This window comes from Schistocerca cancellata, chromosome 2 (assembly GCF_023864275.1).
Source record: "Schistocerca cancellata isolate TAMUIC-IGC-003103 chromosome 2, iqSchCanc2.1, whole genome shotgun sequence".
In the NCBI taxonomy this organism is placed as follows: domain Eukaryota; kingdom Metazoa; phylum Arthropoda; class Insecta; order Orthoptera; family Acrididae; genus Schistocerca; species Schistocerca cancellata.
In genome coordinates, this window is record NC_064627.1 from 11,874,619 (window position 1) to 11,889,680 (window position 15,062).

General features: G+C 42.4%; 1 protein-coding gene across 2 annotated transcripts in view; it reads left to right on the forward strand.

Annotated features, from left to right (window-relative positions):
• Positions 1–15,062, forward strand: part of LOC126161305 (uncharacterized) — an 847,447-nt gene that overhangs the window by 741,095 nt on the left and 91,290 nt on the right. For both annotated transcript variants that reach the window (XM_049917059.1, XM_049917060.1), the window contains one exon: positions 2,134–2,336. In XM_049917059.1, the coding sequence (XP_049773016.1) occupies positions 2,134–2,336 (203 nt within the window). The remainder of the gene's footprint in view (positions 1–2,133; positions 2,337–15,062) is intronic.

Here is a 15,062-nt window from a genome sequence, read left to right on the forward strand (position 1 = left end):
CTTTTGAATGATGAAAAGAAGGAAAATTGTGTGTCAGTTTGAATGGAGTTGAAGGATTGGCTTCATTCAGATCCAGGCTTAATCTCCAAACTTGTAAATTGACCCTGAGATGAAAATTCAGAGTTTCCAATGGAAAACCAATGAATCTCTTCATCCTAAAAAGGCATTCAGTCCAAACAGAATATCAAAGTTATGCTCATTGTTTTTTTATGTTGAGGGCATAATGTGATTGGAGTTCCAGGGGGAACAACTGTAAATATCGAATTTTTCAGGGGCATACTGCAACATTTGTGAACTATTTGAGAATGGTAAATGGGCCAGTGGCTTCTTTCTTTATTGCAAAAATGCACTGAACCATCTTCTCACTGTTGATTCATAAGTTTTTGGCCAGAAAAAGTGTTCCTGTCTGTTCACATCCACCCTACTCACCAGATTTAACATCAGACCACTTCTGATTCTTCCCAAAACTTAAAACTGTGCTTAAAGGAAAACTTTTAAACTATTCCTGACATTGAGATGGCCACAACACAGCAGCAGAATGCCCTTCCATAACAAGCCTTCCAGAAATGCTTCCAGTCGTGGATACAATGTTGGAATAAGTGCATTGCTAGCCAAAGACAGTAATTTGAGGGTGAGTAAATCAGATTCCATGTAACCTTATCACTTTGCTTCTAATAGAAGTATTCACTGTATTTTTCAATCACACCTTGTGTTTTTTGAGTGTTGACAATACTGAGTAGTAGAGGGGTATCCCCTGACCAGAGTGAGCACTGTAGGAACATGGTAGCACATAAACTCATTTTGTGATGTACAATTGCTCGGAAGATGACAGTAAGAAACGGCACTGAGTGCAAGCCGTGTGCCGTGATCCACTTCTTACTCACACAAGGAATAACACCTTCTGAAATCTTTTCACGGATCAAAGTGGTTACGATGAAGGTATTATGAACACAGTGAGTGTGTTTAAGTAGTGTAGGAAGTTTAGTGGAGGCAGAATAAATGTCCACGATGAATAATAGAGGTGTGTAAGACCTGTTTTGACTGATGAATTGGTGCAAAAAAATCGAGGAAACTGTCCGTGAAGACTGCTGATTGACAGTGGATGAAGTTTGTGTGATATTCCCACAACTCTCCAGAACTCTGTCACACGAGACACAAATAGGAATGCTGGGGTACCAGAAACTGTGTGCAAGATGAGCCCCAAAACAGCTAACAGAACGGTACAAGATAATCTGGTCAATAGCGCCTGTGAGTTTCTCGAGTTACTCGAATTGGAAGGCGAGGATTTTCTGAACTCTGTTGTGACGGGAGATGGAATGTGGGTGGCGTCAAACCGATGCCCCGTCTACAAAAAAATTAAAAACCACAGTTTTGGGAAAAAAAAACCATTCTGGGACCAAAAAGGCATCATTACGGTCGAATTTCTGTCTCGGCAGGAGACCGTCGAGGCTCGGCGATATTGTGAGGCCCTAAAAAATCTTAAAAGGAGCATTCGAAACAAAAGAAGAGGAACACTGATAAGAGGATCGAGACTGTTGCACAAAACCCATCCTCACACAGCCTTAGGCATCGACACACTCGTGGACTCATTTGGTTGGGATGTTTTGAACCACTAACCCGGTATACCCGTGACTTGACGCCTTCAGATTATCATCTTTTCACCTTTGTAAGGCACAAATGAGTGGAATAAAATTTTCAAGTGATGAGCAGGTGCAGAAAGATGCTCTGAAGTGGGGGAAGGAGTAGGCAGGAGAGTTCTTCAACGAAGGTATAAAGAAGATTGTGCCACAGCTCAGTACGTGGACTGAACAGGGTGACAATTGTGTGGAAAAATAGTTAACAAGTGCATCAACAATATCCTGTATTTTTTTCTTTTTCAACTACATTTTTTTCTAAAAAATTTTAGAAATCTAGTACACTTACATTCTGAAAATGCCTTATTTGTTTGTTTGTTTGTTTGTGTGTGTGTGTGTGTGTGTGTGTGTGTGTGTGTGTGTGTGTGTGTAAGAGAGAGTGAGGGTTGGAGGTCGGGGTAGGAGGGCGAGTGTGAAGGTATGTAGGTAATTCTTAACTAGGAATACGTTTCGTTAGCCTCAGAATAAAATTCATATTAACCAACACACTCTTTTGCAGGATGCCAATTGTTACACTGTGCTTACACATATTTATGGTATTGGTGTATGACATGGACAGCCCCGACAAAAGCAGAAATCAGTACTTCATTATTCTGGAGGCTGTGCTGTGGAACATAGGTATCCAGGGCTGCTTCCAGCCTGCGCTGGCTCTGTTTGTAGCCTGTGTTGTGTGTCCTCTCATCTCACTAACAATTCTTACAGGTCAGTAAATTATAGTAATGAAACACAAATTATAAAATACATTAAGAGTGTCATTATCATCCTTAATTGCTAATATTAGTTAATTATCTATTAGCTACATGGACTGGATTTCAAACATGTTGTCATGTAAAAATTCACCTTTTTATACTCTTGGACTTGCATCACAGATTTTGTAGATCAGTAGCAGAGGATATTTTTTATTCTTTTAGTGTTACTAAATTTCCCCCAGATGGTCAATAATATTCACAATGATGTTGCACAGTAATACTGTGCAATATGTCTCTGCTTTGCCCTGAGCAAAAAAAAAAAAAAAGAAGGTGGATGAAAATTGGTTCTGGGAGTGTCAAAGATTACTTATGAAAATTTGTTGAGAGAATTGAAATTAAATGAAACAAAAAGATTATTATAACTTTTTACGAGTTGATAGTGCAACTTTTGATATAGTACTGGGAATGATTGTCCCCATATGCAGGCACGTATGTATGCTTTCGCCCACCCCCAGAATCTTGTGTACAGAGATTTTATTCATTACAAAATTCTCATACACTTCTAGAAGTGATTTCCTGTAATTCTCCTAGATCTGTCATGTAGACAAATTTAATTGCATGTATGATGGCAGTGATAGAATAGTTGGGTTGGGTCGGGTCGTTTGGGGGAAGAGACCAAACACCGAGGTCATCGGTCTCATAGGATTAGGGAAGGATGGGGAAGGAAGTCAGCCGTGAACTTTCAAAGGAACCATCTTGGCATTTGCCTGGAGTAATTTAGGGAAATCACGGAAAACTTAAATCAGGATGGCCGGACGCGGGATTGAACTGTCGTCCTCCCGAACGCGAGTCCAGTGTGCTAACCACTGCGCCACCTCGCTCAGTGATAGGATAGTATGGTTCAACAACTGCCACACAACTGATGTGTGGTGGCTTTAAATATCAAAGTAAATAACTGTAAAAAATCTTGAATCTGAGCTAGAGGAGAGGCTGAGCTAACTGTGCCCGTGACCCCTACCGGGCTGTGTCAGATGACTCGACTCGGTGACTGACCGGGTGACTGACCGGGCCCTCCAGTCCGCAGTGGCAATCTAAATACTGGCAGTCAAGAGCGCATCGGTGGCGCGTTACTTGGAAGTCTGTCTCTGGCCCCTCTCGCGATAGATGCACTCACTCCAGTGCCTATTATCGATCTTATTGCAACCTCTTTCCCACCCGGAGTGCCGGCACCAGCTTACGCCGGCACATTCCTCCCGTCCAAAATGTCACACCGTTGTCACGTAGTGAGGCTGTGAATGACAACAGAGAGGGAGGCAGGATGCCGGATGTAGAGATGAGCTGGGAGCCATAGCTGTGGAGGACGGTGTACTCCCGACAGTCCCCACTGTCTGCCTCGTGAGGCAAAAGGAACATCCTCCGGAAAACTGCTGCCAGGACACACGTCCGGGCCCGAGGGCACGTCTCGGGGTGTCGACGACAACGGCGATGGAAAATCTGGGCCTGTGGTGTCGACGAGCAGGAACGGCGGGGGTGAGGGCGCGTCGACCGTCCGCTCCTCCTGGGTGCCCCACTGGCACGAGTGGGTGGCTGCAAAGGCCACGTAGTCCTGTGAGGCCGTGCACCTGGGGAAGAAAAACGGCAGAATCACGGGGCAAATGACGGACACGAATCTGGTTCTGGTGGCGGTGGCTGCAAACCTTCAGGACCTGCAATCAAAAACGTAGAAGAGCCAATGCATTCCTGGACCACGCCTCTTATCCAGTGCCCACGGTTGCCACAAACCCAGAAAAGAACGAGATCATGTGGCACAGAATGAACTTGCGGATCGTAGGTGGTGCCAGATGCTGAGGTGGGTGTAGCGAGTGTAGCAGCATCTGAGGGTGGTGGCTGTGCAGAAGTTCCACCGGTGAAGGTCCGTCTCTCGGATGGGGGTGAGAAGAGAGTGATAGGAGGTGAGAAAGAGTTGCAGTGCCTATTTCTGTGTGTGGGTGGTGTGAAGCTTGGCCATCTGTTGTTTAAAAGTGTGTACGAAGCATTCCGTGCCCTGCCAATTTGGCGCTGTCGCACTAACTGTTTAGTGCGAACGATTCCCCAATGTCATTGGTGGAGCAATCGCAACACGTCCTTTTGCGACACATTGGTCTGGGAATAAGCAAACACGATTATCCACTGTCATTTTGAACTAGTATCACATCCAATTGAACTGAAAGGGTATGCTGACAAGCAAAGTATCGACGCACTACCGACTTTTGGATACTGTTCGATGAATGAGGTCGAGATGTACAAATGTAATGCAACAAAAGCTTGAGATCTAAGTGTGCTTCTGTGGCCTGTGCAATTTTTCTGTAGTACAGCGGAAAAGATTCCAGCAATTCAGAGCCCTGCATATCGATTTGGCAACGAGATGCGGCAGATGCATAAAATAAGAGTGTGGGCCAATTGGAAGGTGGGATAGTGCATCCGCATTGCTGTGCTTTACTGTAGGTCTGTACACAATTTCACACTGATACTGTAGAAGCAATAAAGCCCATCATTGCAAGTTTTGAGCAGTGCATGTAGGAACAGGCTTTGACAGATGAAACAAATACTGCAAAGACTTGTGATCTGTCACTAAAAAAAACTTGCAACTGTACAGATAGTGATGGGATTTGGTAGCACTGTACACAAAAGCTAGAGCCTCTTATTCTATTTGAGAATAGCTGCACTGAGTCTGAGTTAACAACTTTGAGGCAAAAGCAGTAGGTTTGTCTTGTGCACCAATTATGTGCAAAAGCACAGTGCCAATTCCGTAGGAAGAAGCGTCAACTTGCAAAACTACCAGCTTGGCAGAGTGAAAATGCACTAGACATCTGTCACTGAGCAAAGCATTTTTGAGTTTCTGAAATGTGTCTCGACAGTCTTTAGTCCGTACAACAGGTACATTTTGCGACACAAGTGGAATGGAGCCGTGATCTGAGCGGCATTCTGTATGAACTGATTGTAGTATGTCATCTTGTGTAGCAATGTCTGCAGTTCAGACACATTGCGAGGAACAGGCAGGTCACGGATTGCAAGCAAATGAGATTGGAGGGAGTGCACATCCTGACTGTTTATCACGTGACCAAAGTACAGTAGTTTAGTTAAAAAAAAAAAGTCACAAGTTTCGAGACGACACTTGAGTCCTGCTTCTGACGACACTTGAAAAACAGTATACAAATTGGCAATCTGTTCCTCTGGTGTGCAACCTGAGACAACAATATTGTCAAGGTAGTTTGAACAAAAAGGCACATTTGCAGTCATCTGCTCCAAGTAACGTTGAAAAGTGGTGGGTACAGAAGCAATGCTGAAGGGCAAACACAAATACTTGAATAGTCCTAAGCCTGTATTTACAACGGATACTTTCTGTGATTCTTCATCCAATGGAATTTGCAAGTAGGCGTCATGCTAGTCTATCTTAGGGAACTAACATCCTGCACCATGCCTGTCCGTGAGTTCCTCAGCTTGAGGTAATGCATAAGTCTCAACTACTGTCTGTAGGTTGACTGTAGACTTGAAGTCAACACAAAAGCGAATGTGACCAGAAGGCTTAGGCAGCAATACAAGAGGACTTGCCCATTGACTAGCTTGAATGGGAGCAATTGCACCATTATCCTGCAATTCTTTCAATTCACAGTTTACTTTGTCTCTTAAAGCAACTGGAATGGGGTGGGCCTAAAAAAACTTAGGCCGTGCATTGTCTTTCAATGTAACATGCACTAGAAAGTTATTAGCTTTTCCCATCCGTCTGAAAATAGTTCAGGAAATTCTTGAAGCAAGCCAGTGACACTGTCTTTTTGGTGCGAATGTAGAGACTGACAGTACATTGTCATGGATGCTGAGGCCAAACAAATCAAAGGCATCTAAAATGAAAATGTTCTCACTGTCTGTTGGTTTCAACACAGTAAAATTCACTGTCCTAGTGTGAGATTTGTAAGTGGCAGGCAAACTACACTGTCCACGCACTGGAATTTCCTGTCCATTGTAAGCAGCGAGGTGCTTTCTAGATTTAAAAGGTGTGGTGACTGTAACTGTTCATACATGGCACAATTAAGCAAAGTTACTGGGGCACCTGTGTCTAACTGAAAGTTCACGTGATCGCCAGCAATTCGTAATTAGACAAATAGTTTGTTAGAATGTAGGGTGAGAAGGAGGCACAACCTTAATCTCACTTTTGTCAGAATCTGTTGAAGGTTTAGAAAACACAATGTTCACTGCATTTGCACAAGCCTGTTTGTTCTGGGAGTGGGCAAAATTGGCATTTTTGTGCTGTTGCAAACAAACTGCTTGGACATGGTCTTTTTTCTGACACATGTAACACGTTGCATTATGTGATGATCAGTCTTATCTGTTATGGTGAGCAAAGCATCTAGGGCAAGACTTCACTAAGGTTGCTGGTTTGTTTACCTGTCTACACGGCTGTCAGCGCAGCTGTCTACATGCTCATTGTTGTGGCTACCTGGGGTGGTCGCAGGCAAGGGGCAACTTGACCCGACAGATTGGGGCCTAGTCAAACTTACTGGCCACTAAGGCACCTGAATAATATTGCTCTAAGTTTTGCAACACTTGAGGAAGTGATGGATCAAAGTGCTTTAGGATCTGTTCCCATATTCTACTATCAGGCACATTGAATGTTATTGCATCCCGTATCATTAAGTCAGTGTAAAAGTTGCCACAACTACACATAAATTTACACTTCCTAGTTGTGCCCTTTATTTCTGCGTACCACTGATGGTACATCCGTTCCAGCTTTAGTGAAAGAACCGATATCTGGCTGCAGCTGCGTGGACTTGCTGGTCGTAGAACTCGGTTAATGCAGCAGTTACTTACTCATAGCTGAGTTTGTTGGGAGGTGTGGTTGGGAGTAGTTTCTGTATTAACCTGAACACTGGGGACCCTGCAGTCGAAAGGAAGTATTGTAGTTTCACAGTACCTTGTACTTGGTGAACTTCAAAATGTGCTTGGAATTGTGTCAGGTATTCTAACCATTCATCTTCTGTGTTGTTAAATTACCAGAACGTCGGTCTGCCGGTTGGCGGCACATGCTGCGCCAGTTGGGTTGTCTGCTGGGCAGCCTACGAAGCTTGTGCAGCCAGTAATTGTTGTACCGTCATTAGTAGGGCAGCAGTTTGTCGGTACTGAAACTGAAAAGCTCGTGTTAGGTTCATCACATTGTCCATCTATGGCCGAGATATGGGACCAGTGGGTGGAGCGGCTGGGCAGCCGTAGTTTATGCAAATAAGTTGTAGCAAAAAGAAGGAAAGCATCAGAAAAGAGAAATTTGAGTACTTCTGTGGCTCGCCTCCTGGAATACGTGCAAGAACAGAACAAAAATTAGCAACTATAGATGAGCACCCCTGCAAGCTAAAACACAAGAGAAGCAAGCAAATTCTGTACTGAATTATACTCGTCACTAGTTTTTGTGTTGCCTCTTTGCCACTGCAGGCTCGTACCACGGGAGCAAGGAGAGGATGTCGTGTGGTGGCCAGTATCCTCTTTCTATAACACAATTGCATGTATATATTAACAGGGTTCTTTATTAACCGAAACAGAAAGCTACTTAACTTAAGATAGCCCAGGTGTTGTTGTAAAAGCTCTTCCACAATAGTCCAGGTTAGCTTCACGTCTGGTGAAGTACATGTCCCATCACGTACACTACTCTGGTTGCGAGGTACTGACTGACTCTGAGCTACAGGCTGAGCTAACTGCGACTGTGACTCCCACTGGACTGTGACTGACGACTCTGGATGACTGAGCGGGCCTTCCTGTCTGCGGTAGTGATCTAAATACTGGCGGTCGAGAGGGCATTGGTGGTACATTACTTGCAAATCTGTCTTTGGCCTCTCTCCTGAAAGGTGCGCTCGCTCCAGTGCCTATTACCGATCTTCTCGCAACTTCTTTCCCGCCCGGAGTGTCGGCACCAGCTTTCGCCAGCCCAAGTTTTATTTATAATTTTGCATTAATTAAAATTTTTTAACCCTTTAACTGCTCTGAACGTGTTTACGCGCACCACCAGTCCTTCTACCTGGTACTCTGAACGTGTCTGTGCGCAGACACGTTCAGAATACCAGGTAGAAGGATTGGTGGCACACACAAACATGTTCAGAGCACACTGGGACAGGTGCAAAGGTGCACGCGTTAACACTTCCAGAGCAGTTAATGTGTTCTCTGATCGACAAATCGTACAAATTAACATTTCTGTTTTGGTACTTATTTGCCCTAAAATACAATGCTGTCAAGATTTGTACATTTCAACACACACTAATAAGAATGACCTTTCATCTAATTTTAAACTGAATTCCAGCACGATGTCAATGATTAGTGGTGAAAACAAAGATATCTAGCGGCCGTAGTGTGCAAGAAACTAGGAAGATTGTTGTGCTTACAGATGACACAGTATTTCCAGGCACTGCAATATATTTCAAAAGTTTTTGAGGTGCTCAATATTGTGCAACCTCTCAGTGTCATCCCTACACTTTCACTATTGCTGCACGTTTGGAATTATTGTGTAATAATGTCGATCAGCTAGAGGTCACTTAAGCAACTCTAAGATGCTCCTCCCCCCCGTGAACTGTGGACCTTGCTGTTGGTGGCGACAACGACAACAACAACAGTCGAGAGGAAAACAAATAGTTCATCACTGTTATGTATACACATTCCATGGAGAAGCAAATGAGAGCTGCTTGAAAACTCTGAAGATTGAGACATAGTAGCATTGCATGATCAAATAGAGTACATTAATAAAATAAACCAATAAATATGCAAAGGAAAACCAATAAATAAATAAATAAAGAAAACCCATGAATATATAAATTAAACCAGTTAATATCTAAAGAAAACTAATAAATATATAAAGCAAACCAAAAAATATATCAAGAAAGGTGGTAAATACAAAGCATGTTCAGAAAGTACATGTACTGTGATGATAATTGGCTGTGTTTTTTTTTTTTTTTATGGTTGGCAACACTGATTGGTTGAGAAGGGGGGAGGGGGCATCCCCTGACCAGACAGAACATCACAGGGACTCAGTAGTACATAAACTCGTGCTGTAATGTCCGTTTGCGTGAAAGATGTTGGTAAGAAAGCCCACCAAGTGCAAGCCATGTGCTGCGATCTGCTTCCTACCGAATATTCAATTTTTTTTTTTTTTTTGCAAACCAAAACGGTTTTACAGGGAAGGTATTATGAATAGAACAAATGTGTTAATTGGATAGGGAGTTTCGTGGAGGCAGAACAAATGTTCATGATGAACAGAGGAGTGGAAGACCCATTTGACTGATGAGTTGGCACAAAAAATTGTGGGAACTGTTTGTGGAGACTGCCAATTGACAGCAGGTGATACAAATAAAACACAGATATGTAGGCAGAATTCCAGAAACATGATGATACTTTTATGTACAGAAAGTAACCCTGCAGTTTGAAGACCATTGGGTTAAAGAATAACATAGTAATAGTAGAAAGTAAGCTTCATAGGCAACACTGGTTTTAATGTAAACTAGCAAAATTACAATGGAAGGAATTGACAACATGTAATAGCAATGACATCAAATGAAGATTTTACTTGAAATCCATCCTTTGTTAGCTTCCTTCCCAACAGATTCCACTGTCTCCTCTCCAGGCCCACCTTCGCTCATCTGGTTGGTTCCTGGCTGATGTTCACTTTGTGTCATTGCTACTGTAGCCTGTAATTTCTGATTCCTTCCATTTAATGCTGCTATTTTACACTAATTATTAGTGTTGCTTATGAAACCTTTGTAGTAGTAGTAACAATAATAATAATAATAATAATAAGAAGAAGAAGAAGAAGAAGAAGAAGAACAGTAATAAAATATTTATATCTTGTGTCTGCTATTATGTACAGGGTGTCGATCTATGTATATCTGTTGTAGTCTTAACCATTGAGTAGGCATGCAGGTGACATTTCACCTAGCAATTTCCTATTTTTAGCGTTGTCACCCACACGGTTTGTCCACAGAGGTGAATTTATTCAGCTTTGAGATCCACGTTAGGGGTCAGTATTTCACAATTGTTGTCAGGGAGTATAAAAATAAATTTATCCTCGTTGTGCGCTCCGGTTGACAGTTGTCACCAACACGGCTGTCGGTGTTACCATTTCCATTTCTGTTCATTTTTACATTTTCTTTGAATCTTTGCAGTCCCTATTACTTTTAATATTCAAATGTTTATACCAAACAAAAGGAGGAATATTGACAAAACTTCAGATCCAGCAATATTGTTGGGTTGGTTTAATAAACTTGCTGATGCAGAGGAGGATCTTGTCCCTCTGATGATTCTGAAGGTGAAGGCAATGTAGTGCTCAGCTTCTGAGCAAGAGCTGTCATAGGATGAAAAGGAGGATATGTCAATTGATGAAGCAAATGAAACATTATTATGAAAAGGAAAGTAGGTACTTACCATATAGCGGAGATGCTGAGTCACAGATAGACACAGCAAAAAGACTGTCACAAATAAGCTTTCAACCAACGAGGCCTTTGTTGAAAATAGACGACACACACACACACACACACACACACACACACACACACACACACACAAATGCAACTCACAGACATGGCTGCAATCTCTAACAGCTGAAGCCACACTGCAAGCAGCAGCAGTACACAATGGGAGTGGAGACTGGGTGGGAGTAAAGCAGAGGCTGGAACAGGGAGGGGGAGGGATAGTAGGGTAGAGGTGGGGAACAGTAATGTAAAGTGCTGCTGTGGAGCACGCAAGGACGAGGTGGAAGAGGTTAGGGCAGCTAGCTGCTGTTGGGACGTTAGACGGGGGTCAGGAGAGAGGTGAGGATAGCAGAAAAGAAGTAAAAATACTGGTTGCATTAGTAAAATGTGGGGCTGTGTAGTGCTGGAATGGGAACAGGAACGTGCTGGATGGCTGAGGACAATGACTAATGGAGGTTGAGGCCAGGAGGGTTATGGGAATGTAGGCTATATTGCAGGGAGAGTTCCCACATATACAATTCAGAAAAGCCGGTGTCGGTGGGAAAGATCCGTACGGTGCTGGCTGTGAAGCAGTCATTGAAATGAAGGATGTCGTGTTGGGCAACTTGCTCAGCATCAGGGTGGTCCACTGAGTTCTCGGCCACAGTTTGTTGACGGTCACTCGTGCGGACAGACAGCTTGTCGGTTGTCGTGCCCACGTAGAATTCAGCACAGTGGTTGCAGCTTATACATCACGTGACTGGTTTCACGGGTAGCCCTGCCTCTGATGGGATAGGGGGTGTTTGTGACTGGACTGGAATAGGTGGTAGTAGGAGGACGTATGGGAGAGGTCTTGCATCTATGACTATTACAGGGATATGAACAGTGCAAAACCACTTTGGGAGGGAGGGGAAGGATTGTGGGCAGGACATTTCTCATTTCAGGGTGCGGCAAGAGGTATTCTAAACCCTGGAGGAGAATGTAATTCAGTTGCTCCAGTCCAGTTGTGGGAGGGATGGGAAGGATGAGACTTTGGGAGGTGGTGGGAGCTGGAAAGATAAGCCATGGGAGATTTATTTTTGTACAGTGTTGGGAGGATAGTTACGGTCTGTGAAGGCTTCAGTGAGACCGTCGATATATTTTGAGAGGGACCGTTCGTCACTGCAGATGCGGAGACCACAGGTGTGAGGCTGTATGGTAGGGACTTCTTGGTATGGAATGGGAGGCAGCTGTCAGAGTGGAGGTATTGCTGGTGGTTAGCAGGTTTGATATGGACATAGGTACTGATGTAGCCATCTTTGAGGTGGAGGTCAACATCTAGGAATGTGGCTTCTCGGGTTCAGTACGATCAGCTGAAGCCTATGGAGGAAAAAACTTGTCGAGGTTCTGGAGGAATGTGGATAGAGTATCCTCACCCTTGATCCAGATAGCAAAGATCTCATCAATGAATCTGAACCAGGTGAGAGGTTTAGGTGTCTGGATGCTTAGGAAGGATACTTCTGGATGGCCCAGGGATAGATTGTCATAGGACAGTGCTTTTCATAATATTTTTTATTTATTTTTATTTACACGTCAAGTTCAGTAGGACCAAATTGAGGAACAAATCTCCAAGGTCATGGAATGTGTCAGTACATGAAATTACAACATAAAGTAATAACAGATAAAAATAAATGTTTATGAACCTGAAAAAAGCCAGTCCATAAGTTTAAGTAAATGCAATCAACAATACAATAAGAATCAGCTTAATTTTTCAAGGAACTCCTCGACAACATAGAAGGAGTGATCAACGAGGAAACTCTCCAGTTTCGATTTGAAAGTGCGTGGATTACTGCTAAGATTTTTGAATTCGACTGGTAGCTTATTGAAAATGGATGCAGCTGTATACTGCACACCTTTTTGCTCAAGAGTTAAGGAAGTCTGATCCAAATGCAGGTTTGATTTCTGCCAAATATTAACCGAGTGAAAGCTGCTTATTCTTAGGAATAAGCTAATATTGTTAACAAGAAATGACAGTAAATATATATATATATATATATATATATATATATATATATACCTAAAAACAAAGATGATGTGACTTACCAAATGAAAGTGCTGGCAGGTCGACAGACACACAAACGAACACAAACATACACACAAAATTCAAGCTTTCGCAACAAACTGTTGCCTCATCAGGAAAGAGGGAAGGAGAGGGAAAGACGAAAGGATGTGGGTTTTAAGGGAGAGGGTAAGGAGTCATTCCAGTCCCGGGAGCGGAAAGACTTACCTTAGGGGGAAAAAAGGACGGGTATACACTCGCGCACACACACACACATATCCATCCACACATATACAGACACAAGCAGACATATTTAAAGACTCTTTGTCTTTTTATATATATATATATATATATATATATATATATATATATATATATATATATATATATATATATATATATATATAGAGGGAAACATTCCACATGGGAAAAATATATCTAAAAACAAAGATGATGAGACTTACCAAACAAAAGCGTTGGCAGTTCGATAGACACACAAACAAACACAAACATTCCTTTTTTCCCCCTAAGGTAAGTCTGTCGACCTGCCAGCACTATATATATATATATATATTTTGAGAGGCCAATGTCAAAATACCCAGACTCGTGAACAGGGGTCGACATGAGGTTCAGTGAGCTTACACCACTTATTGCCCGAGCCGCACGTTTCTGAGCCAAAAATATTCTTTTAGAATGGGAAGAGTTATCCCAAAATATAATACCATATGACATAAGCAAATGAAAATAAGCAAAATAGACTAGTTTTCATCTCGAATGATCACTCACTTCTGATACTGTTTGAATACTAAAAATGGCAGTATTAAGTCTTCGAAGAAGATCCTGAATGAGGGCTTTCCACGACAGCTTACAATCTATCTGAACACCTAGACATTTGAACTGCAGTTTCACTAATCATATGCCCATTCTGTGAAATTAAAACGTCAGGTTTTGTTGAATTGTGTGCTAGAAACTGTAAAAACTGATTCTTACTCTGATTTAGTGTTAGTTTATTTTCTACAAGCCATGAACTTGGGTCATGTACTGCACTATTTGAAACTGAGCCAATGTTGCACACAACATCCTTTACTACCAAGCTAGCGTCATCAGCAAACAGAAATATTTTAGAGATACCCTTAATACTAGAGGGCATATCATTTATATAAATAAGGAACAGGAGTGGTCCCAACACTGATCCCTGGGGCATCCCCTCCCCCCTCCCACTTCCCCACTTGACAGTACCCCACATTACAGCCATTATCAACGTTGTGAATAATTATCTTTTGCCACCTGTTGCTAAAGTAAGAGGTGAACCAGTTGTGAGCTACTCCCCGTATTCCATAATGGTCCAACTTCTGGAGCAATATTTTGTGATCAACACAATCAAATGCCTTAGTTAAATCAAAAAATATGCCAAGCACTTGAAACCTTTTGTTTAACCCATCCAGTACCTCACAGAGAAAAGAGAATATAGCATTTTCAGTTGTTAAATGACTTCAAAAGCCAAACTGTACATTTGATAGCAAATCGTGTAATATGAAATGATCAACTATCCTTACATACACAGCCTTTTCAATAACTTTTGCAAACACTGATGGCATAGAAATAGATCTAAAATTATTTACATTATCCCTTTCTCCCTTTTTATAAAGCGGCTTTACTATTGAGTACTTTAATCACTCAGGAAACTGAATATTCCTAAAGGAAAAATTACAAATATGGCTAAATACAGGGCTAACATGTACAGCACAGTACTTTAATATTCTGCTAGACACTCCATCATAACCGACCGAGCGAGGTGGCGCAGTGGTTAGCACACTGGACTCGCATTCGGGAGGACGACGGTTCAATCCTGTCTCCGGCCATCCTGATTTAGGTTTTCCGTGATTTCCCTAAATCGTTTCAGGCAAATGCCGGGATGGTTCCTTTGAAAGGGCACGGCCGATTTCCTTCCCAATCCTTCCCTAACCCGAGCTTGCGCTCCGTCTCTAATGACCTCGTTGTCGACGGGACGTTAAACACTAACCACCACCACCACTCCATCATAACCATGAGAGTCCTTAGTCTTCTGTGATTTGGTTATTGACTCAATCTCCCTCTTGACAGAGGAGTATTTCAGACATCAATCTCGGAAAGGCATTTGCCAAGAAAGTTATATGATTTCCTGTAGAAACTAAATTTTTATTTAATTCACCAGCAATGCTCAGAAGATGATTGTTAAATACTGTAGATATATCTTATTTATCAG